At 44.0% G+C, this 26,655-nt stretch overlaps 1 protein-coding gene across 1 annotated transcript; it reads left to right on the top strand.

Annotated features, from left to right (window-relative positions):
- The first annotated feature begins 1,900 nt into the window (after positions 1-1,900).
- Positions 1,901-25,749, top strand: LOC126406014 (sphingosine kinase 1). Its single transcript, XM_050070113.1, has 5 exons — positions 1,901-2,380; positions 11,460-11,609; positions 15,483-15,577; positions 17,975-18,090; positions 19,885-25,749. The coding sequence occupies exons 1-5, from the start codon at positions 1,954-1,956 to the stop codon at positions 20,792-20,794; spliced, it is 1,698 nt and encodes a 565-aa protein (XP_049926070.1). The 5' UTR covers positions 1,901-1,953; the 3' UTR covers positions 20,795-25,749.
- Positions 25,750-26,655: the final 906 nt, after the last annotated feature.

Raw genomic sequence — 26,655 nt, forward strand, 5'->3', positions numbered from 1 at the left:
CAGCAACCAGTGCATAATATCCTGTAATAACAAACACCTCCAAATGTTTTCCCTTTTTTGTTTAAAGAAGTAGCCTACATTTTGAAAATGTTCATCCATTATAGGCCTACAAATCAGATAACAAACAGTCTGTGCTGTCTTCAGAGGAATAAATGCAATTTCAGCAATATTGCTCAGTTTTTCCACATTCAGTGAGTCCACTGTCATTAGATGTGCATTTTTCTTTGCATTTCCACTCCTGTGTAGTAGTCCTGACATTACCACACCAAACTAAAGTGAAAGAAAAGTGTAGTCTGGTCAGGGTGGAAAAGCCTCTGAAGCAGTACTTTACATAAAGTATCTGCTCACTGTTTAACTTGCTCCTGAAACCTGGCACCTCTTAGCCTTCACAAGTGCATCACTAATACATGTGCAAAGTCATCCAGTGGGCCAGACTGGACCCTTTGGCGAGCTTGGTTTGGCCCCTGGGCTGTATGGTTGACATCCCTGCTCTAGAAGGACTGACCAATATATTATCAGTATGAAAAAGGCCTGTGTGGAATAAATCACACAATAAAACAATATGTGCAGTCTGATCACAACTTTTTTTTTACTTCATCTTAGTCTCAACTAATGTGAAGCATCACAAATATGATGTCAGATGTGTGCATCAAAAAGCAAAATAGCTCCCATGGCTAATACCTAAATTAATGGGGTTAATTTAGACTGCAGGTTTATGTCAATTAGCCTAAGTTAACATGAAAGAGAGACGCGCAAAGTCCACCAGCCTCCAAACAGATTCACAAGGATATGCCTGAGGCTGATAATTGGGATCACATTCAACAAATGATTGGAATATCTCTTCCAGAGGACATTTAGGGGACAGAGACTGCCAGTGTATCTAAATATTTAATAGAGGAATTAGGCTATGTGATGAGGGAATTGATAGAGTTTCGCAGTTTGGGCAAAAATAAATAGAGTGGAAGTCATTTCTTTCACAAAGTCGACATGCCTTTTCAGTTTTACTGTTTGAAATAAGTTTAAACACTAAAGTAGTTGTAGATAAAAGATGATGTAGTTTTGCAAAACAGTCTAAACTCAAGGTCCACTTACAGGCTGTGTCCGGAGCTTTCAGAAACATCTGTCATCTTCATAGGCGAGTACCTGAAAAAGCCAGTCAACTCTGTGGGCTCCATGTGGTTAGTAAATGAGCTGAAAATTGGGCCCTATATTGGCACTATAATGGCCCCATGCCAATCGCCATCATGGGTGGTTTTACCCAAGTGGGCCCCACATGGGTTATGCTACAGCTACCTGGGTACCAAATGGGTATGGGCCCAAAATGGGCATCTTATCCTGGGCCCACTTGGGTAAAACCACCCATAAGGGCAGTTGGCATGGGGCCATTATAGACTCTGGACAATCCCATATAGGGTCAAATTTTCAGCCCATTTTCTACCTACATGGGCCCTTAGTTACAAATGTTGGCTGGGGAGTGTTGTTGGATGTTGTCAGAAATTAGATTCTCATAATGGTTATTTTTAAGTAGCTTCAATCCAGACAAGAAGGAGGAGGGTTTGTGGGAGTCAAGTCACATTTAGTTCAAATTTGAATTAATAAGTTAACTGTATGGGCCTTTTTTGTGAATTGTTCTCTACATAGTTATAAATAAGCCCGAGCAGATGCTTGAAATTGAGAAACTAGTTTGTCAGGCCAAGTTAAAGTGTTGTACATGATCTGGTTTCCTGTGTTTCCTCAGGTGCGCTCGGAGACAGACAGGACAGCTGAGCTGCGCGCTCCTCCGGCTCCATCACTGCCATTCCCCTTTCAGTCACTAGGGAGAGACTCCGAACTAGGAAAGCTGCTGTTATCACACACTCAAAGGGTCCCACAGCAGGCTGATAGGGAGCACAGTCTGCACCGCACCGCCATCCGCACACCGGCCTCCGGGACGCGTCGCTCTCTCCGCCCGGGATGGAGAAAGACGCCTCTGAACCGGACCCATCCCGCCAGCGGAACGGGGTCGTGGGCGTGCTGTACGGGGAGTTCACCGACACGCTCAACGACAGGGTCCGGTACTCGGTGAGCTTGACGGAGAGCGCCCTGACCATCCAGAGGATATCCTCATCACCCGGCCGGACTAAGGTGGTTTTTAACTTGACAGACTGTGTCGGCTGCCGGGCGCACAGAGGGCCGGACGGCGCGGACGTCGGCGCCTACTTTACAGCCTATTTCTACCCGTTCAAGAGGCGCTGGATGAGCGCCGGTGTGGCCCGGCAGAGAGTGGAGCAGTGCTTTCGGGTCGCGCTGGTCCAGGACCCGCTCGCCAACCTCCAGGAGGCTGAGAGGTGGGCTCGTGCCATCAGAGATGCCTCGGTGCTGCAGGCGCCCCGGAGAGACGGTGAGCACTGAGGGGAACATGGGTCACAGCGGGTTTGGAGCTTGAACAATTAACTTAATATTACAAAAATACAGGCCAGGAGAGGGCTAGCAAATACTATTTTTATATGAAGAGAAAACTATCAAGTGTAAGCTCAGTCACATGGTGCATGCCAGGATATTCTGATGGCCATCACTGTGATTTCACTTTCTTTAATGTGACAAAAGTGAGCATTTTAAGGGAGTAAATGAAATCAGGCTACCTGACTCAGAAAGTCCCACATGAAACCTCAAGCACAGCACACATTTCTATTTCCAGAAACAGGTTTGTCAGAGAGGATGCACACATTCCCTCAGCTCTCACTAACCTGCTCTACCTGCCCTGAAAGGTGATCCACCTGCCAGCAGCAATTACAGCTGCCTCATTCATTCATACAGCCCATCAGAGGCATGATGGTTCTGGATGTGGAGCCTGTTGTGAACTTACACACACACACATATACACAGTCCCACGCTCACACTCACAAAACTGATCACTTAAGTAGTTAGATTTTCTACTGATCCTCTGTCTGCAGAGAGTGTAGCCGCTGCTCAGGCTTCATTATTCCCGCTCAGTAAATTCCCACTGAGAGTTTATTGTTGACGGGTGGAAGAATCACATCAAAACAAAGCCTGTTTTTCATCCCCAGCTTTTGCAGGCAGCTACGTCTAATTAGGTCTCGTCATGTCTCGCTCTGTTTAAAATGCAGCCTGTCCTCAGGTTCCTTTGTCTTCCAATCTCATTAGCTTCCCTTTGCTCCATCCTCGTACACAATGAGACAGTCATTAACATGAATACTATATGAGAAGTGTTTATGCAGCTAATTACCCCCATCACTCATTTGGGAGGAAGTGGTGATACTTGCTGATGATGAGACAAAGCTGTTTCAGTCCCAAAATGGTCCATCATCTGGGAACGGGTGCAGAATCCGGCATGTCAGGTCAGCTAATATCCTCTTCCTCATATAGAAATATTTAACAGTTTAAAATATAAAGCAGGCATGTGCTCCCGGGCAGTTCAAAGAGGAAGCGGATATTTGATTTGACAGTGACTAATTTGGAATGTTGGTTGCCAAAGATGGAGGCAAGTGTTGGTATAGTGGGATAAGGAGTGAGGTGTGCCCTCCTGGTCACAGCCTCCAGGTGTACACAGCAAACACAGAGAGGTCGATGAATAAAGAGAGAGACTGTGCTTCTGTGTGATGAAGAACATCACCTCCCTCTGGTCTGCAGCCAGCATGGAGTTTGGGTTTCAGCCCTGGATGCCAGGCAGGCAGGCAGATGGTAACCTGAGAGGTAACTGCCCCTCCTGTCACCATCCTCTCACTGGACTCATCAAAGAGCTCCAGCTTGGGAGGTTTTCAAATCACACATACTAATGAACCAGCTCAGACATCTAACAGCTCTCTAACATGGTCTCTCATCCCAGATTTTTTTCTTTTTTTGCCTCTTTTGAACGCAGCGTCTCAGCAATGATGTGATCATATCATTAATTTATGAGCTTGTTTTAGCATTCCGGATCCAGGCCAGCCAATAATACAGTATTTAACAGAATATGATATGTGATTTAAATGAGTAATGTTGTGGTAATAGATGCAGCAGAATTGCTGCTTTGCTGCCTCGTCGGAGAGGGTGTGTGAAGGTCAGCGTGAGTCGCTAATCCCTTATAGTGTATTTAAGTTAATTGCGTGTCATCTCATCTGGTATTGCAGATGGAAAGGTTGGATTAAAAGTGCAATTGCGGCACAAGATTGGTATTTAGTCAGAGTGACACACTTTCACTGAAGCAGATAAACACTTCATTGAACATGTGAAGGTGCAGCTTACGCCGAGGTTGTAACTCTACTCATTGACTCTAGTTTAGTTTGGGTGACGGCACCAATAGTCTCAGAGGGTTCGTACTCTCGCTGCAGGTTCATTGGAATGAATGAGCCGTAAATAATGAAGTGCACACACTATGATACAGTCCTGCACACGCTAATGGTCTGTTATAGTATTACCCCTGCTGAGTGGATTCACAGTGAGATTGCATGCAAAGGAGTGAGATGATGGTTACTTGCTTTGACTTTTTCCGAAACTTCTAACTGCTGCCTTCGTTGCCACTGGCTGTATCCTTTATATGCTGTTCAAACAGCTGGTAGGAGCTCGGTTACAGCTTTAACATTTAGACATTGTGGGTTTTACATTCTTCTGATTACATTCGTGCTACAGAGTTATGATGGAAGTCTTGATTGTTCCCAAACTTCTGTGTCTGACCCCTGTGCACCCTTAAAGGAGCAGTGTGTAGGATTTTGTAGCATCTAACAGTGAAGATTGCAGACTGCAACCAGCTGAAACTCTGGGTTAGGATTCCCTTAGGGTTAACTGTTCAGGAGGTTTTCACCGGGAGCTGAATTATCTGCAGAGGTCTCTTCCTCTCCAAAACAAACAGACCAGGTGATGGACGCCTTGTTTCCACATAGCTCTGTGTGAGTCAACTGGAAGTCCATGTTGCTATGAGAACCTCCATGATCTCTGATGTGTTCGTGAAACTCCACCTTCCATTTTTTTTACGGTCCAGTTTGTGGCAAATTTCGGACAGACCGTACGCAATGTGCCACAGGGAACTAGCGTTTAAATGAACTAACTAAGAGATTGATGAATGTTATACAGATCGACTAAAACGTTTGATGGCATGCTAAGGTTGCGAACACTGGTAGCATGCTAGCTGTGTAACATGCATAGTAGATCATACGTCTTTTAACAAAATATCTTATAAAACTGGCTACACACCTGACAGGCCAACATCAATACATATTTGTCACCATGCATTATTGGTCCCATTTTTGTCTCTGTATGGCTCCATGTGAATATTCCAAAAGACTGAACACTGAAAACACTCAAAAATAACTTTTCTGCCATTTCTGTGGTGGTGTTTTTATCCATCCTGAAAGAAATGCATTTCCTTGCGTTGAATATTAGTGGTGTACACCATATACTATACGAAAATACGGGCAGTAAGTGTGGAAATGAGTCGTCAAACTAATAAAAACACTGAACAAAGCAGTTTCATGTTAAAAATATGTGTTTTACTGATGCTATTCGGCTCATGCAAAAGAGCTGCTAACAACAGTGGCTGACGTTTGGTTTGTCTGTTGTGGGCTACTGTAGAAACACGCTAGTGCAACATGGCGGACTCTGTTGACAAGGACCCGCTCCCTATGTAGGTATAAACATCTTATTCCAAGGTAACAAATATATGAAAATTCATATTTTATACACTAAAGAAAACATACTTATTAAATTATATTCATTGCTGCCATTATATCCCCTTGAATCCTGCACACTGGACCTTTAAAGTTTAAATTCTTGCAAGCTATTCCAGTGCCAGTGTGAGCATGAACCTTGCACTGACTGCTTGGATATGGAGGAGAGAGCTGCGGTCTGTTCAGCTCCCACAAAAGTGACTGTTTTTCAGCAGCCGCAGGGTCAGGTGTGTGTCTGTCAGTGTGTGATCTCTCCTCCCGAGGGGCTCTGCTGAAGTCATCGTGGCCTCCTCAGTGAAGGAGACAAGGGCTAAAATGCGTCACCAGACGACCTCTCACCCCGACCAACATCTCAGTCCCTCAGGGCCCTTCGTCTCCTGCTCCGTGACACCCGGCTGTGATGGCCTGTCAACGCCACCCCCCTTCCCCAACCCGCCCCCCCGCCTGGTGATGCCTCAGTGGGTAGTTGTGTTTATGCCCTTTGGACTCCCTCCCCTCCTCTCCGGCAAACACTCACCCAACCTTGGAATGCAGCTTGTTTGCAGACACATCAGTCCAGTCTGGATATAGAGCTACTCCCAAACAAGACGTCTTTCACTGAATAGCCCACATATTTGTTTCTGCTCCAAGAGTTTTCTTGAGTGGCGTCATGGTCAAACAAATCCCACCTGTGCTGCAGTTTGAGGTACTGAAGGTACATTGCATTTTTTATTTAATAATCAGCATTGTGAAACACTAGTGGCAATGAGATGATAACTCTTCCTATCAGCTCACTTGTCAGCGCTGTCATCCTGTCGCCTGGCTGCCTCTGTGTGTGTTTACCAACCTGTCCCTGTGAAATACACACACCGCAGTCGAAAGTTTGCTCGCCGGTGTGACGGGCAGGATCTGCCCGGAGGTATCTCACTTCACATCACAGACAGATTTCACATACACCCTCACACCCTGCATCTGTTTTCCTGTCACACACACACAGACGTACAGGCACAGCCCCGCAGGAGTGTCTGGGAGAAGACATTTTCAGAGGCAGAAATTTGCGGCGGCACATTGAAAAATAATGGACAATGAATCATGAATTTATCCACAGTGTATTGAGCTGCCTTAAAATCGGCAGTCTTTTTGGTTGTAAAGTCAAAAACACTTAAAATTATTTAAACTGGTGGTTCCCAAACTTTTTTGGGGTGCTTGTGATCCCTTGTTCTCGTTAGTGGTTAGTGGCATTTGTCTACTGATAATGACCAAAGAGTGATTTTGTTTCTTTGTTTTAATTTTAAAGGCCCTGAGACTGATTTAAAATGTGGCCTTTACATACTGTTTGGCAGTGTATATTCAAAAGGAAACATATGACTTCATATTCAGTTTATAACCTGCGTGTAAAATAGAGTAAAAACATGTCACTGAGGTTGAATCCAGGTCGTCTCCTGATAAAAATCCTGTGCACAATTAATAATCATTAATTATCTCTGGACAGACTTTGTTTGCCTTTACTATATAAAGGAAATCAATTCATTATATACATTGTAAGAATAATGGTTGCATGGAAATTTAGTATTTACGCATAGACTAAATATTAAAAACATGTCTTAATCACTTCATGAAGGCTGGATTTATAGTCGAGCTGTTTTATTGTATCTAATAAACTGCCAAGTGATTGCACATAATCAGCATTTCATAATCATCCATCCCCTGACAGATAAATGAGTCAGAACATTTCCATTCAACCTTTGTGCACAGTGTTACTCCTCAGTTATCAGTTATATAGATAACTGTTGCTTGGATGAATGCATTCCAAATACACTCATCCTAATTTTTTAGCACCCCAGCGACCCCTAACAGGATAACAGATTAATTGCTTGGTCTCTAAAATGTGAGGAAATAGCTGTCCAGAATCTAAAAATAACCGGTTTATTACCCCATAAGACAAAAAAAATCTTGAAAATTGACAATTAAACAATGAATTAATCATCAAAATAGTTGTCAATAATTTTTTCTGTCAATTTACAACTTAATTGACTAGCGGTTTAAGCTCTACCTCCGTATGTGCATTTCTTGCCTTAAACGTTTTCAGAAACACACTTAAGTGTAGTGTTTAGCTGTAAAATGAGAAAGTTTGCTTTGGCTGGTGCTTGGTACTTTGGTCGACTGCGTTCAGCATGGCAGCTAGGCCACAAATATTCTCATTTTTTAAGCTAAACAGTGCAATAAATATGTTTCTGAAAACATTTGAGGTGAGAAATAGGCAATGCAGTAACAGAATCTTGATTCATTTTTGATCAGCGCTGCTTAGTTTGACAGTTTGACCGCAGTGCCCGAGCAGTGATTGACATGTTTGACAGCCCGCTGGAGAATCCTCGGCTCAGATTGGTTGTTGTCATTCAAAAAAAAAGAAGTAATTTTTCAAATAAAAGTTACCAACTGCAGCGTTAATACATAGATTCACTTGCATGATAAGTGATTTTAGAGCAGCCCTTCAGAATAAAGCAGCATGGGTCCTAAGGTGCAGCATGATAATCACACTGAATTTCAATTTTTCTTCACTTCATTCATTCATTATTCTGTTTGAATCACTGAAATCATCAGAACTGTGTGCAGTGATTCACGCAGGCTACTGAAGGAGCTGGACAAGACATTCTGGACAAACCTTCCTCCACCTCCATCAGTGCTTCAGGCATGATGAATTCCAGTGTCAGAGTTTCCAGAGGAGGATGCTGATCTGTATTTGTTTAGATCTGACCTTTTCGAGGGTTTGTGTGGGTTTATTAAGGGCACGCTATTCAGCTTGGCACACTTGAGTGCAAAGCCCAATTCTAAAGCTCTTTCATCGTCAAAAGGCAGTTTCTACTATATTCTGGAAGTGTAGAGAGGACCTTTGTGTCTGAGAGCGGCATTGTGCTCTGATACAGGTTAAAAAAAACAATGGTAACCCTGTGTGGGTGAATGGAGGCAGAGTTTGGCATGTGCCTGTGTGTTTTCGCACTCTCTCTCCTCTCCTCTCTTCCTGGCGGGTTTACACCTCTTTCACTGAGATATTTTTGTACCTCCGCCGAGTCCTATCATCACGGGCCAAATGAGGGCGGCAGCGACCGCAGCGGTGCAGCACAGGTCACAGTACTGGAAATTGAGGCTCAGACAGCTCAGGCAAGGCAGACAGATGTTCCTGAGTCACAGCATGGCATTTAGCATCTTACTGTATCTGGAGCAGTGCTGATTCATTTACCTGATAAGGAATAGGTGGTGGAATTTAACCACCCATAACATTTTGTGCTGCTGGTAATTTTGTCTGCCTGATACCAAATCAGCATCACCAGCAGCCAAGTATGGTCGAAACTGATACAGAAGTTTCTGTCCTCCACACCCCAAAATGGATTGTACTTTATGTCCTCTCTGAATCATCTGATATGGTCCCCAGAGAGTCTGTGTCTGATTTAAAGGTCAAGGGCATCAGCTGAAAAATCCACCTTCACAGGATGCTTCTCTCTGAATTCACTTTAAAAAGTAGCAAAACCTTTCAGTGGCAGCCAGGACTACAATTAGATGGCTTTAATATTAGAATAGGAACTTTATGGTGAAACAAACAGCTCCTTATTTATTAAGGCAAAAATCATGCAGGCGCAATAGTGATTAATGCAATTTTAGGGCTGTACCAAATAGTTTGAAGCTTTATTCATTAACGTAAAATTCAAATTCTAAATCAGCATTCAAATGCAATACATGTTTTCATCTAATGATAAAATTTGTTTCAATCTATATGTTTCTGCCATTAGTCAACTAGTCGCCCGCACGTTTATCATTATTAACTTATATATTTTGGGCGGGGCAACACAATGGTTTGAGTTGAAGGTGTGAGAAAGTATAGTATCAGTAACACTGTTAACACTGTGCTACATTACAGAGAAATACAAAACCGTACTAATGAACCTTCATTAATATAGGCCTATATTTTATCTACAAGTGCACGTCACACACTGAGCGAGCCGCCTGTTAATGACGCTGTGGGCTAATGGGCATGTAGCTACTTCCATGTTTCAGATGATACGTCATGTTTGTAGTCGACCAATGAAGATGAGTTTACATATCACCTTGGGTTCGTCCTTCACCTTCTCAAAATGATCCCACACTTTGGATTTCCTGCCCGACATGTTATTAACTAGCCTGTGGAATAACCGCAGGTACCAGCCCTGGAAATTAACCTGACTCCTGTCTGACTGCTGAGTGTGGTCACTTCCTGTGTCTGTCCTTTCAAATTAAATTCCCACATGATCCAGTCATATAGCTAGGTTTTAATTATTCTGACAAGGTGCAGCTCCTAATAGAGTTTCACGTTTTTTTTTATGGGGTTTCTTTCTGCGACTAAGTGACCAATGAAATCTTGCCGACTAATGACCTTTCTGGTTGACTAATGTGTGGTCGACTATAATGGGGCAGCCCTAAAACACAGACCTTATTTCAGGCATCGAACCAAAAACCCATTGACTTCGAGACGAGGAAACCGAGAGTGTGAAAATGCTAACTCATTTCGGGGTTTTAAGACTCATTCCTAGGGCACTCTGTGTTTTCGCATGTTAATGCAGCTAGCCAGCTGTTTGCCATTTTGGTTTTTTTTGTTTGTTTTTTTTTCTCAAAAATTAACCGGTTAGTTACCAGGTAATGGTTGTCAGGCTATTGAAAGCGCAACCAAAACTGACATCCCTAATATTTTTCTAGGATTTAAAGTTTTTTTAGGGTTAGCTTTGGACTTCTGTCGTCATACAAAGTAACGACAGACATCAGAAGCTTCATTCAAAAACTTTAATAAAAGCTAAGAAATTAAAAAATAAAATGACATTCAGTACCGCCCTAGATAATTTGATCTTTAACACATTTCAGTATAACTATTTAGCAGGTGTTATCCAACAAGTACTCAACCACTTGGGCTACAGCCACCCCCATATCATTTATACATTTTAAACTCATAGCTTTTTTTAATTTGCAGTTCTCCCCATTTCATTTAAAACAATAGTTTATTTGTTAATTTTTTAATTAATGTCAATTTGTTAAATCCATACAAAAATAGCGTTAAAAAGTGTCATGTTATGGTGGTTATGTGCTGAAATATTTCCTGGCCAGGACCAGTAACTTCCTGGAGTCGCCACTGTTTGCCTGCCTGCAGCTGCTTCTGGATTAAACAAATGAGATAAAACATGTTAATTAGTGAGCTTTAGAGGTGCTGGTCCATGGATTTTGTTACCTTTTCCAGTCTTTATGCTATGCTAGGCCAAGGTAACTGGCAAAATGTCAAGCTATCCCACTCCCCTTTTTCTCTCTTAGCTTTCATTTGCTACTTATTTACACTTTAGTTAACTGACACGTAACTTTGTTGCTCTCCTTCAGTTTTCTATCTTATTATTTAGAATATTATCTTCAAAAGGGAGCTGGAACATCAGTTGTGCAAGGTGCTGATTCCCTGCCAACCCCTGGGTAATGAAGCGTATTCAGTCTTCCCTTGAGACCCGTAAGCAACAGGAGGATTTCCTTGCGGGGATTAATAAAATGTCACAGAATTGCTATAAATAATCGCTATGAGAAGCACCTGTGAGCCCTCTCTCCTTGAAGAACGCAGCACGTCACATTAACATTAAGCATCGTCGATCTGAATGCTGTCACAGCCTCTGACTTCACCGTTTCATGCTCTTTTCTCTCCCCTCAGGGACGAGCCTGTCCTTATACATTCTTTTAAATATTTGATCATGCATAAGGAGACCTCCTCTCTTGTCTTCTTGCATCATCTCTATCCTTGCCTTCACTCACATCCACCTCTCTCTGTGTCTCCTGTCGCAGGTGTGGTGTATGCGGAGGTGCGTCGGCCCTGCAGAGTCATGATTCTGGTGAACCCTCACAGCGGGCGCGGCCAGGCTCTCCAGCTCTTCACCGGCCACGTACAGGGCATGCTCACTGAGGCTGCTGTTCCCTACACACTCGTCATCACAGGTCAGTTGTGCACATTCAGAGACAGTGGGATTCTTGTCAAGGTCACCCTGACATGAAATAGGGTTGAAGGGATTAAACCTTCAACCCCAGCATGGGACAATTACACTAAGAGCTCACACACGCTCACACACACTAAACTTAGCGTAATCACAGTATCAACAAACTTTCAGCAGCAGTTTCCACTCTCTGCAGTTATGATGCATTATTTGTGTAGTCCCAAATTCACAGGCCACATCTGCGGGCGCTCGAGCACTGATACACATTCAATTCTCGTCTCAGCCGCCCCAGCTGCTCCACATTCTGTATGAGTTGCTGGTGGCTTTTTGTGACCTTAAACAGTGCCATGTGTTGGTTACTGTCATCAGAGGCTCTGAACTTCAAGTGACCTCCCTCTGAATACCAAGGAGCTGCTGGGAAACAGGGAAAGGCTTTAATGCCAAAAGAAAAAAAAAATCATGCACAGTGCATCATTTAGCCTTTCACTCACATCCGCCCCTCCGCTCCAGCCCCAGCCCTGTTTGGCAGGATTTGACAGGTAAGAATTAGCAGTCTCTTCCAGCATCGGCCTGGCAGTGCATCGGCTGAATATCTGATACAGCTCAAAGTGAGATTGAATATGACAGTGAAGACAGCGGAAAAGGAGGGTGAAACTGTGTTTGTGTGTGTTTGTTTATTTGAGAAAGAGCGCTGATGCGCATGCAGGCTCTTTGTGCCAACCCCTGGGACTTAAAGGAAGGTCAGCAGCTGGATGGTGATGAAAAAAGACAGAGTAATTACCGACGTCGACCCGGGCCGAGCAGAACAGGGTGGAGTGGCGGGAGGGGGGAGGATGTGGGTCGCCGAGGGCCTTCAGTGGTCGGATAGGGTAGCCAGTCAGAAGCAACCGTGAGTGGATTAACAGGCACAACCCATTTTCCCAGCACGCAGCTCCTTGATGAATGTATCACACAGCCTTTGCCCGAGGAAGGACACGAACCAATGGAGGCGCCTCTTGTGTCAGCGTGTACCTTTTACATACTGTATGAAGCATCCAGTGTACCGAGCTTTATCTTTACCCTGGTTAACCTCAGAAGAACGCGATGGAGTGTGACACGGGGAGGAAAATGCTGCATTTAAAGTGAAACAATCGGAATTAGGACAGGCACGATATTAAATCACTACACGATTATCGTGGTTAGAAGAGTTGACAACATCACAATATCTATAGAACATTTGAAAAAAAGTTGTCAGTTAAATTCATCTTTAACTTTGTTTATGGTGTGTTTTGTCTCTTTGAGACGATGAATTCATCTTAAAATACGAGTCTAGGGAGGTGGAGAAAGAGTACTTACAAAATCATACAAAAAGAGCAGCTTAATTTTGGCGTCACTGGGCAAAACTTTGAGCATATTGTAATTCAAGTGATCTGAGAGAAAATTAGACTTCTGTCCTCCTCTTGGCTCTGTCTTCAAGCTTTGCAAAATCTAGCCGGTGACAGGAGACTTCCGAGACGTTCCTATTGGATGTTCTACTGTACGAATGCAGATGTGCATGCTCCGCCCTTCTGTGAAAACCTGATTCAATAGCGGAGAATCCTGCAGAGAGAGTTGCTATTCCAGCATTAGCAACAATTCCCTACACTGCAAAGCAACCTACAACTGGAAGACGGACTCATCAAAAAGAGAGTCTGACAATAAACAAACTAAAACATGTGAATATCAGCGAAGTGTTTCAGAGATGGAGAGAAAATGTTGCTAATAATTTAGCTTTCTGCTAACTGGAGCCTTACTGTACGTTCACACCGTTCACTGTTGTTCAGTCAAAAAGCTCATAGTTGGACGACAGAAAGTTCAAACCAAGCAAGGAAGACTTGCAATTCTTTCCTCGATTACTAACATTACACACTTTAAAACTCACCAGACCAACCAACTACCTCCGCGACGCAGTTCCAAGCCTCATTATTTTTATTTTGGTCTCTGTAACCGAACAGCGACACATTATAAAGGACTGGGTGGGCGCGAACGCAAGTAATAAACTCCTCGATATCCATTGTCGGAACAAGTGTGCCGTAGGAACCAAAGTTACATGGCTTGTTCTCTGGGACCCGTTTCATCGAAGCACGTCAGCATTCTGATTGGTTGTCACCGTACTGCGTCAAAGCTCATTGCCATAAAGTTAAACAAGTTTTAACTCCCCTCCGGAGCCACTCCAGTCGCTTTGGTCGCCCAAGACGCGCGGCTGGCGGCCAGGTCGCCCAAGTCGCCAGGCTCTCATTGAAAATGAATGCCGCTGCCATTTGTGCAGGCTGATTTCGAGCCATTTCTGCCACCGACCAAAAGTCCATCTCCTTGGCTGCTGTCAGCTCTCCTCCCGGGGAAAGCAGTCCACAGTGGCGGGGAGCGAGGCAGAGGGATGGTGGGGTGGCCAACATTAGCTTGCCAATTCTTGTCTCAGTCGTGGTGGTAAAAAGAGAGTGACTGGACAAGGAGGGGCTGAGCAAATGAGCTGTGTGCAACTCTACAATAAAGAAAAGAGATCAAATAAATCAATGTCTGTGAAATGCTGGACTAATGCATGAAGCGACTGCATATGCTGCGTCGTCTGGTAGGTGGGGTTTTTCCAGATTTCTGCCTACCCCAGCTTTAATGTGAAGGAACCAGATGGCATCGGGGGAGGGAGACAAAGAAATGGAAATGATTTAAGAGGTGCTGGATTGTTTTCATGATGCTATCATATGTGTATTATTCATTTTTAAATATCACATTCATCGTCTAAACTAGTGTATCGCGACACCCCTAAATGGAATATACCTGAAATTTCAAGTGTGTATTTATTTGTTGTCTTGGCAGAGTGTAATTGTCAGCCAAAATCTGTGCAGCTCAAAGACGGATCAACAAATTAACGATAAACACGACAGCTGGGTTCAGATTTAGGTTGGTGTGTTTGTGTGTGTTTGGCTGTGACCCCGTGAATAAGGAAGTGGCTGGGAAGTAAAGCATCAGCTCCGAGCCCCGGCAGCTTTAAAGTGCTGAGTCAGCTGTGCAGCGCAGTTACTCTCTAACTGCCTCTGTCTGTCAACACAGCACTGCATCACTGCCTTCAGCCTCCACAGCACACGGCAAACAAACAGCAGCAACACGGGGCGCACCGCTGGGAGAGGGAGGCCCGGGAGTGTGTTGTGTGGGGGGGACAGGTAGAGGTTGAGCAAAGTGAAAGGGAGGTAGAGGGCAGTTGTTTTTATTCCAGTTCTGTCCTCGATCGATACTGGAGCTGGAGTGGAAAAATATTTCCTTCATGATGGCAGTGCATCAATACTTGCTAACTTCTTTGCCGTCTGCCTTCCTCTCTCTGTCTCTCTCCCTCTTCCACACACACACACACACACACAAACACACACCGCTCCACTGGGGAGTGTCAGCTGGTAGGACTGTAGACTTTAATGCTGGCGGGATGAGCCCATAGAGAGCCCCTGCAGAGGGACCCACTCAAGGAGGCTGCCAATAAAACTAGGCTGAACAAATAGCTCAGTCCTCCGCCGGCGCATTAACCAATATGCACACACACATACACATACTGAGCACATGCGTCCAGTGAATGCACTCGCACACACACACATGCAGATATTTGTCAGTCACAGATGTTTGCAGGCCGGCTAAGCTGCCTCGGAGCTGTTGAGTAGCCGCTGGATGGGCTAATGTGATATGTTTTGCCTGATAAGGGGAAATTGAATCTCTTTTCTGCCTAATCTCCCTGATCCCACCCCAGAGGCTGGTGATGAAGGCAGCATGTCTCTTTTCTCTGCCCTTGCCCTTGTTTTTATTTTTCTCAGTTTGTCCTACACATCCTCTGTTTTGTCTTTTTTCTTTCTCTCTTGTCTGCATGTCTTTCCTTTAGAGCACCAGAACCACGCACGGGAGCTGGTGAAGAAGGCCGACCTGTCGCAGTGGGACGCCCTGGTTATCATGTCTGGAGACGGACTGCTGTATGAGGTGCTTAGAGTTTGACCCAGACTATTGTGATATGATAATGAAAACAGAAGATTAAAAGTGCCTAGATAAAAACAAATCAAATTGTGACATACAGTACACATTTTTATATCTATTTCCTTTGTAATTGTCATTTAAAGGTACGGTGTGTAAAATTTAGGGGCATTTAGTAGTAAGGGATGCAACATTGCAACCAACTGAAACATTTCCCATGTGCCAAGAGTGTAGGAGAGCTACAGTGGTCAACGTGAAAATGCGAAAACGTTAAAACATAAATGGGCCTATCTACAGTCAGTGTTTGGTTTGTCTGTTTTGGGCTACTGCAGAAACAACATGGTGGACTCCGTGGAGGAGAGCCGTAGGTATAGGGATTTGTTTACGAAACAAAATGTATGACAAAAAAACTGGGTGTATGGTCATTTCCATGCAATGCTTGGCATTTATCAATGTGGACGTGAGCGGAGGCTACAATCAGATCTCGCGTCAGGACTTAACTCGTGGACGCAAGTTTGAGTCAGTGTGGACTTGCGGTTGCGGCGCAGCAAGTAAGAACATATGGCTGAGTCTTTGTTATTAGACCATATTCTGATCGGCATCTAAATATTTGCAGCCATAGATTCATCACTTCAAAATGTAAAGCCTATGACAAAATATTACATTTTCTAAGGGCCCGCATCGCTGCATGCTCTCTATCGCAGCTCCTATTTTAAACACTGACAAGCCAAAGTCATTTATCATTAAAACATTTCTAAAAAGAAACAGATAAACCCTACAACAGTGAAATCATTGAAATACTAGTGTCCTAGGTGATTACATTTTTACAATTGTCGGCTCGGACACAGGTGGTGTGTCTGTGTCTCCTCCACCACCCGTTATGCCCGAAAATAAAGCAGACCCAATACACGTGGCAACATACTCCTTGGTCTGGGTCAGTGATAAGCTTTTATATGAGTATTGTAAGTACAATATCAATATTATGTAATATATGGGCTAATGTTGTTAATATATCCATCCATCCATTTTCGTAACCGCTTATCCTCTTTAGGGTCGCGGGGGGGCTGGAGCCTATCCCAGCTGACATTGGGCGAGAGGCAGGGTACACCCTGGACAGGTCGCCAGACTATCACAGGGCTGACACATAGAGACAGACAACCATTCACACTCACATTCACACCTACGGACAATTTAGAGTTACCAATTAACCTGCATGTCTTTGGACTGTGGGAGGAAGCTGGAGTACCCGGAGGAAACCCACACTGACACGGGGAGAACAACAACTCCACACAGAAGGGCTCCCCCACCTCTGGTTCAAACCAGGAACCCTCTTGCTTTGAGGTGACAATGCTAACCACTGCACCCTGGAAGGATGTATACATTACATATTCCAGCCTCAAGTTTGACTGTCCACTGCAACGCTATGCTGCATTTTTCCGAATACCTTTGATGCCACTTTTCAGGCTTCCAAATAGAACCAGTTGGTTAAATTGGACCTGGGGCATCAGTGTTTCCATTTATAGCTCAGAGAAGTTTCTCTTCTTGGCTGTTTTATGTCTCTCCATATTGTAAATTCAGGGGTTACATTTCCAAACAGAGATATTTCATTGATGATTGTCTTCAGCTGCCACATTTATCAAAGCCCGATCATTCCTACGCTGTAATTGGCAAGATACGAATGTTTCATGAGTCACGTGCAAACTTTATTGTTGAATATTTCTGCGCTCGGATCTGCACTGGTTTGTGTGATCTTATTTTCAGGTGATAACGTAGTTATGAATATAGTATTCAATTTCTGCTAATATATCCCCCTGAATCCTACACACTGGACCTTTATCATATGTTTTTATCATGTGATTCATTGATTATATAGATATAAATATATAGATATAGATATATAACACATACAATATGTATTGCATTTCAATGTATGTCTTTGTTTGACTTGTTTTTGAGCATTTCAAATCTTCCATTAAATCAATCAATCAAAGATGGAAGTAATACAACCTCTCTCACCCCTCTTTCTATTTTTAGCACTTTTCAAAATAGGCCTGTAGAAATTTAATTTGTACTAAAAAGCCCAGTGATTCTGGCACCTATGATCTCTGCAGTCATTGATTAATAGTAATTTTTGCTCTGTAGATGCTTCACTGATTTTAGTTGTTAAAAACGATGAGAAACAATATTTAAAAAAAAATACACAGGTCATGTGCTTTTCTGCTCTGTGCTGTACTATATTATGGATGTATAAATCTAACGCCAGAGTGGCTCCATGTTCCCTGGCAATACCACTTGAACAGCAATCAAAAAAACACATTTTCTCATAACTGTAAATCACACACAAAAGCTGCCTTCTATTTAGGACCGTGCTCTAATTCTGTTTTTGTATTGTTCTTGTTTATTCAGGTGATAAATGGTCTGATGGAGCGGGAGGACTGGCAAGAGGCCATTCAGACCCCTCTGGGTATTCTACCAGGTGGCTCAGGCAACGCCCTGGCCGCCTCTGTCCACCACTACTCACAGTGAGTCAGTCCATTAATGAGTCATTTAAATGCATGGACCAACAGTACAGAATAAGAAGAACCTCCCTCAGCCTAAAAAAGAACGATTTATCTCCTTTCGGTGTAATTATGCCAAGGGCTGACTGTGCACATCATTTCTCAGGAGGGGGCAGAGACAGCCAAGCGGACTGGAACTGCTTGGCTGTGCGGCAGAGGTCATTTCAGGCTGCTGATAACTCACAGAGAAATGATGTGATGGGTTTAGAAACTTGCACATTATGAGCGCTTACAGTCCAGGGTGCAGATGTGGAAATAGTAGACCCAGAACATGTCCAGGGTGTCATCTCCATCTGCTGGTTGGCTGTGGGCACAACGTCAGAGAAGAAAACGGGAATATATTTGTCCCCCGGGGGTTAGTGCTTGTGCTCTCCTATGAGCTGCAGGTGTGATCAGGGCTGGAGCCAGGGTTTTTAGAATACTGTGATCATGAGCCCAAGTGCCCTCCTCTGTTGTTGTTTTCCTTTGCCAAGTAATTGTGACATTAAGACAGTCTCACCAGGATTTCACAGGTGTTTTGTGGAGATTGTTGTGGCCTAAAATGCCTGATTTCATGACAGCTTTTCTAAAACAAAATTTCGATGCATGTTGCAATGTTTTTAGATGTTTTTTGCAATTAAAGTGCAGGAGGAGATTGCAAAAATGGTTGCAATCTTTTGGTGCAGTTATTTTAAAATTGAAGACAACTTGTTCCAATTACAATTAAGTTGGATTTATACTTCTGTGTCGAATCAACACCATACGTACGGGGTATGGGTCGTAGCCTGATGTGTACCTCCTAAGAAATGTAACTACATGTCGCAGCAACGCACATCTCCTGTCTATTTTTGTAAGCTGAAACCATTTCCCTCAGTGGAAACAAGGCTTTTATTTACTTTAATTTCACAGATAAGAAACAATAAACTGTGAAGATAATAAAACCTTCACAAAATAACTCTCTGCTAGTCGCTTGGCTAATTTATACAATGTAAAATGCCATAGGCTTGTGCTAACAACGTTAGCATGTTACATTTGGTTGGAAAACATGTTTAGTATAAGACAGTTGTTTTGTCAGTGAACCTTGTGAGTCGTAATGGAGCCAAAGTTTGTAACGTTACCTTTGTTAAATGTTGCTGTTGTCCCTGGCTTCACACGAGTAGAGGAAAAATCCGCTAGCCGCTAGGCTAATTTATACAATGTAAAATGCCATAGGCTTGTGCTAAAAACATTAGCATGTTTTATTTGTGGGGAAAATGTGTCCAGATAAAGACAAGTGTTTGTCTGTGAATGCTGCGAGTTATAGTGAAGCTGATTTGTGTACTTGTGTTTGAAATTGTCTCTATTAAGACATGTTTAATGTGTGTTTAATGTGTGTTTTGAATCAACTAAACTTTACAGCACTTCACAGAAACCCAACCGCTGACTAGTATTTTGGAGGTGTAACTGCAGAGTGACACAGACACACCACCGCACAAGTATAAATGCTCTCAACAGCGTGCGTATGCTTGGCAGTAATTTTAGTTGGTAAATGAGAGATGTTCATGTCGCACATCTGAGTCTTCATAATCAGAAACAAACAAGTGTTTATGTTGACGTTGTGCGAGGGACTGCTATGATGGGTGAAACTCACAGGAAACTGCACAGAATTCACTAGGACTGGTTGAATTTGCGTTAATTGTTGTGATTGCAACATCTGAAATCCTGGAGGGGCTTGCAAGAGTAACTGATAAGACTCTCAGGTGATGCTATGATTGCTTCTAACTCTTGACCTTCTTTCAGGTCGCCTCCAGCGTGGAACGAGGAGCTACTATTGAGCTGTGGCTTCATGCTGTGCAAAGGTCTGGTTGTCTCCATGGACCTGGTGTCGATCCACCTGTCCTCTCGCCAGCGCCTCTTCTCCTTCCTCTCTCTGGCCTGGGGCTTCGTGGCCGACGTCGACATCGAAAGCGAGAAGTACCGCCATGTTGGAGCAATCCGCTTCCTGATGGGCACCCTGGTGCGTTTGGCCTCCCTCAGAGTCTACCAGGGCCGGTTAGCGTATCTGCCTGTAAAGGAGACACCGAAACATCCAAAAGGGAGCATCAAGGCCAACCACCCTCCCTCCACACCTCAGCGCCCTTCGCTCTGCTCCTCCCTTCCCTGTCGCCTCCTCCCCAATTCCTCTCCAAACCAGAACTCTCACCACAATCACAACAGCACAAACTCCAACCACAACACCATCACCAACTCCTCCAACAACGCTATCACCACCAAGAGACCTGAGACCCAGAGTGATATCAAGACCAGAGCACCGGAGGACTCTCTGCTTCCTGGTTTGGACCAACCAGTCCCAGAGAGCTGGACGGTGGTCAAGGAGGAGGACTTTGTCTTGGTGCTGGCTATTTACCAGTCCCACCTGGCTGAGGACCTGTGGACAGTCCCTGGTGCAAATGCAGACGACGGTGTGATTCACCTGTTTTATGTGACAGCAGGAATCTCCCGTCCCGCCCTCCTGCGCCTTTTCCTCGCCATGGAGAAGGGCGGCCACTTGGCATGCGGATGCCCCTACCTGGTGTATGAGAAGGTGAAGGCCCTGCGGCTGGAGCCTGTCTCTCCCCAAGGCATGATCACTGTGGACGGGGAGATGGTGGAGTACGGGCCTGTTCAGGCTCAAATCCACCCGGGACTGGCCAGACTCATTTGTGGATGAACCTGGATTATCTTAATCTTTTCTGGCTGTAGAGCTTTCTAGTTTGGCCTTTTATACTCAGTGTCGATTTCTTTCTGTATGCTGTGTTTTCAGAAGTGCCAAAGACGTTTTATCAGCCTCTGGAAATTCCTCTATTTTTCTACAGAAACAACTTGTCCTATTTTTATCGACCCCCCTCCCCGCGTCCCCTCTTTCTCTCAATGTTTGATTCAGGGTCAAAGCCATGGATGGTTGTTCTTGCTGCTGGCTGGTCCCAGCTTAGAGAAATGGATAGAGATTGTGTGTGTGTATGTGTGTGTGTGTTTGTGTGCATAAGCTAGCGAGATCTTTATGTATGTTTGTGTGCACTCGTGTGTGTATGTGTGAGACTGTGCGCGAGGAGCTCTGGCACATAGCGGTGCAGTGGCTGAGGAGTGCATTGTGCACTCTGCTGTCGGACCTCATAAGCATGACACACGTGAAGAGAAGCACATTTTCCCGTCCCGTCCTGGGAGGCTTGTGGAGAAACCACGCCCCTTGTCCCACTGTACTGCCCCCAGGCCGACAATCTCCCTCCTGGGCAACTGCTCTGACAGCATCGCCTCCCCCTCAGCCTGGTAAAGAGGAGCTTTCTTCCTGAGGAGATATAAATCCCTCGGGGATTTGATGTTGAAAAATCTTTAATCTTTGCATAGCTTATATAAACTCGAACAATACTAGATCCAGTCACACTAAGCAGTGAATTCAGCCCCCCCTTTCTCTCTCTGTGTGTGAAAACTTCCTCCAGCTGATGATACACGAAGAGCTGGTGAAGTGGAGAGAAACCTGACCAGCTGGGGTTACACCTCCATCCACTTCCTGTCCTGTCCGCTCTCTCACCCTGCTTCATCTGCAACCATCATCAAACTGTAGAAACCGCCTCCACTCACACATAAACACACTTTCTTTTACCCATCCCCCCTCCTCCTATGCACAGCTCCTCACATACACACTTGTACACACACATTCCCTTGCATCTCTGCAGCACTTAGCGAGGGGGAGGGGCATGGTCTGCTACTGTGCATATGATCCCCTCTCCTCTTGCCATCTTAAGATTGTACTCTCCCTCCCTCCTTCGGTTAATGAGCCATCAGCACCTAATGTGTCCTTAATATGAAGCTTTACATCTGCGAAGGCGTGCAAAACTTTTTAATCGTAAAGAAGCTTTTAAGTGAGTTTCAGCACTTAACGCTGATTAGACAGGCTGAAGCTCACTAAAGTGGAGAGGTTTCACACCAGGTCAGTCAGCGTTACATATCGAGAGGCGTGCGATCAATGTGAGCTGGAGGGAGTCAAGTGCTCTGCTCCACCGTGTGGCCTTTTCCCTGGTTGTCAGTGCTGCGGTGATGAGCGTTAGTGCACCAGAGCAGAGCAGAGTGCATATGTTAGCATTATCATCAGTCCCCCCCCCACACACACACACACACCAGTTTATTTCAGGTCAGGATGACCGCACCAGAACTGTTACACCCACAGGTATGCAGCAGCTGACTATCATCACTTAGGGAGTGAGCTGTCTTCTCTGACCTTAAAAACAAATCATATTCTTCAATTATGAAACAAAATCGGAATGTGAGACATTCCTGTGTGAACGCTGATGCATCTGCAAACAACGCAATCACCTCTCATGCTGAAAGTGAAAGGTAGAATGTTGACAGGCTAATGGGGTTCAAAGAAATGCTGATTATAAGCTTTTTAATGTTTTGATGAATACATCACTGTCATCCTGAGTGCAATACAGTCAGTGCAGTGAGCTGATAGCGCACATTGTTTTACTGCTGAGGTTTCTGGAGCTTGTGAAAGGAGGACGGTGTTTGGCTTTCATTGGACGAAGAGTAAATAAAATTTCTCACATTATGCAAACATAAGGAAGCTCTCTTTAGGGACTGTATGAAAATTATTTGGGTGTGAAGGGAGGCTGAGGATTATGTTTCACTCTCTGACCAGCACAATAGTTATTTTGAACGCTCCCTGACTTTCTTTGCAGCCACAATTTATGTAACACATTAGGTCTGGATGATATGGCCAAAAAGTAAAATCTCGATTTTTTTCAAGCTTTGGGCCAACTCATGATTTTAATTTACAAAATGCAACAAGACCAAAACATGACTGAAATATCATGTTTTTAGGACTCCATGTACAAGATACAGTCATTGAGCGTTAATAATTTAAAAAACCCTGCACTACCTGCATTGTGCACATTGAAAAACATACAGGTTATCCCACATACTGTAGCTATGGACTAAGCAAGCGTCCACTTTAATTATCCTGCAGAGATAAAGCAGAAAAGTCTGCAGAGTCTCTTGACAAGACTTTAGCTTGATATCTGAAGACAGATGCAAGCTAGCGTCGGCAGCCCAGCAGGTAAAGACAGACTAAATAAAGCAGAATCCGCACACTTATTGTTCAGCTCCTTCAAAGGTGCTGTATACAACATTCAGCATTAATATAGCAGCAAACATCTATTTGTTATGTAATGATAAAGTGAAGTAATGGTGCCCTGAGCAGAGAATGAAGTCACACCACCTTTATTTGTGTTGTAATCCAAGCTTCTCTGCTGTGGAAGAAGGTCCAGCTGCACCTGCATGTGAGTGCATGTGTGTCCCTGTTCGTGTATCCCACCAGCTAGCTAATCACCACCGCTCTGTGCCGCGCTCATTCAGCAGTTACTGACACACGACACACGGTGATGCAGGCGTTGCGCCAGACCATCATGATGAATAGGGAGCTGAGCTGGAAGGCAAAGCTTTCGATTTACTGGTCCATCTACATCCCAACCCTCACCTATGGTCATGAGCTCTGGGTAGTGACCGAAAGAATGAGATTGCGGATCCAAGCGGCCAAAATGAGTTTCCTCCGTGGGGTGTCTGGGCTCAGCCTTAGAGATAGGGTAAGGAACTTGGACATCCGGAGGGAGCTCGCTGCTTCTTCGTGTCGAAAGGGGCCTGTTGAGTTGGTTCGGGCATGTCGCACTGGTAGGAGGCCCCGGGGCAGACCCTAAAACACATTGGAGGGATAACATATCTCATCTGGCCTGGGAACACCTTGGGAGCTGGCGTTGGCGTTGGCTGGCGCTGGTGCTGGTGCTAGGTGCTAGCCGCTGGCTCAGCGACCTCCATGCTGAGAGCCAAGTGCAGACAATCCTGGCTCAGACTCTGCGTCATACACATATGTTCTGAATGTTGCATACAGCTCATTTAAAAATATTTTTTTGTGCACTTTTCAAAAACTACTGAACTGATTTTATGCAATTTATACATTTCTCATTGATTAGTAATCTGTAAACTATAATATTTCAAAAGTAACCTTCCCATCCCTGTTAGCTACAAGTCAGTTGTGTTGAGGAAAATAAAGCCCAGACACAAATATAAGACTCTTTGCCTTCACATACGGCAAAATGCACCACCATGACTTGTGGCATGCACAGCAGCCATTTTATTGATGCAACTATTTGACCCCCTCCAACAATTTTTGTACACTCCCTCAGTGAACCATGACATACTTGAAGTTGACCTCCTCCATTCTCCATCTTCACTGCAGTGCCGATTTTTTGCCTATAACTTGGTTTTACTGTCTGAAACATTTTCATATACTGTGTGTGATAGTCATAGCTACAGCATACTGTACCTTCTACCATTACTGTATCCTCATCAGTTATCCAGGTGCTTTGAATGCATTATCATGTTCTGCAGGCTGCACTCATGAACTCGCAGTTGCCCACATGCAATGTTCATTATTAAATGTATAAAGTACATCCTCATAAGAGTAGAGATAAGCTATGCAAATACCTTGTCATGGCTGCAGATATCTGGAGTGAGGGGGCCCTCTGCTGGACCGCTCATATACACTCATTGAACAGTCCTGAAATATTATGTCATACTGTGCAAATCTCTTCAGACTGACACCTCTTTCCTGCTTCTTATATTTACCATCATGAATGAATCAACATTAAGCTTCGATGCAGGAGACGTAACGTCAAACAAACCTCCATTAATGGAAGCAAACATCCATGTTATTGTAATTTACCATCAGAGAAATGTACTTGATGCTTAGAAACACGGCTGCAAATAAAAATGTGTTGACATGTTGGTGCAGGACTGTGTTACACTACTGTTAAATTATGGTACTATACTGTTAAATTGTTTATTCCACTGGCTGCTTTAATGTAACAGCAGTTTCTTTTTTTAAACACAGATGTTAATACTTGTCTTTGTCCATGCTGTTGTGGCATTTTAGAAATAATTTAAGGACGTTGTGTCACAGAGAATGAACCAAAATGAGACCCAATGATGTTTTTATGATCCTCAAAGAATCTGAATATGTTATACTTGTTATAGTCAGAATCTCTTGAGTTGCCGTTGTATCCACACACATGATTTACAGCTAGGCAATGACTGTGTATTCATTGCTTTGTTATTTGATGTGGTGATTTTGAGCTGGATTTTAGTGCAGTAGATCAGGGGATCCATGTGGTATGGCTGAATGTATTATTCTGTCCATGTTAGTTAAAAACAAAAAGTTAATCGTGTGCCACGTGTTCGCAGCTTTTCACTTTGAAGTAAGTGCAAATAGGGGAAAAAGTTTCTCCAGAGAGTGCCTTAGCCATTACCCCAGACAGCAGATAGGTGGTGCACAGAAATAAAATACAACAGACGGGAACAAATCTTTCTTTGAGTACTCTATCACATTAAATACTTATTACTTGGTATGCATCAGTGTTACAATACAAACACACACTGATTCTCTATTACAGGCAGTATTCTGTGTGACCTGTGAAGCTTTCTTGAGGAGGGGTTGACTGGGTTCTGAGTTGTAACATCCATATAAGGTTGTTATTGCATCTATTGAACTGGCTGTTGACAACCAGGTATTCATCATCTTTTATTTTCTCGTAATTATTTGTTTATAGACCTCTTTTTTAAAAGACCAATAAACATATTCATATAGAAAAATTGCCTCTTTTTTGTGTTGATTATTAATGATATATGATCCAAATATATGTGGAGTCATGTCTGAGCTTTTGATTCAAATATCTGGACAATAAAACAGTTTTACAGCTTTACAGCTTATGGAAACAAAAAATATGAGGGTGCTACTACAATTCTTCAAAGGGAAAGTGCTTAAAGACTACGTAGATGGCTTTGTACTCTTATGGTGTGTATACTATACACTATTCTTACAGTGTGTAGATATCTAATAACCTAGAGACAGGGTAAGGAGGTCGGAGCAGAGCCGTTCCTTCACATGGAAAGGGGTCAGTTGAGGTGGTTCGGGCACCTGATCAGGATCGTCCTGTGCGCCTCCCGTTAGAGGTGTTCAGGGCACGTCCTACTGGTAGGAGGCCCTGGGGCAGACCCAGAACATGCTGGAGGGATTACATATCTCATCTGGCCTGAGAACACCTTGGGGTCCTTTCAGGGGGAGCTGGGAAGCGTTGCTGAGGAGAGGGACATCTAGGGTGTTTTGCTTGGCCTGCTGCCCCTGTGACCCAGCCCTGGATAAGCGGATGAAAATGGATGGATGGATGGATGGATGGATGGATGGATGGATGGATGGACCATACAAAAAGCAAAGACATTCAGTTCACAAGGATGTACAGAAGAGATAAGCAGAGAGCTGGAGAGTGTTGCTCGAGAGAGGGACGTCTGGGGTGCTTTGCTTGGCCTGCTGCCCCCACGACCCGGCCCTGCAAGCGGGTTAAAATGGATGGATGGATGACTATACCTGAGCACTGCTACCTTAAAACCCAAACAGGTGTGAGCATGCACCTGTGGTGAAGCAGAGAGTGCATCTTGGATACAGATAGGTTTGATATCCGTAGTGCACCTCTTTGTCCACCAGAG

Source organism: Epinephelus moara, chromosome 18, assembly GCF_006386435.1.
Source record: "Epinephelus moara isolate mb chromosome 18, YSFRI_EMoa_1.0, whole genome shotgun sequence".
NCBI lineage: Eukaryota > Metazoa > Chordata > Actinopteri > Perciformes > Serranidae > Epinephelus > Epinephelus moara.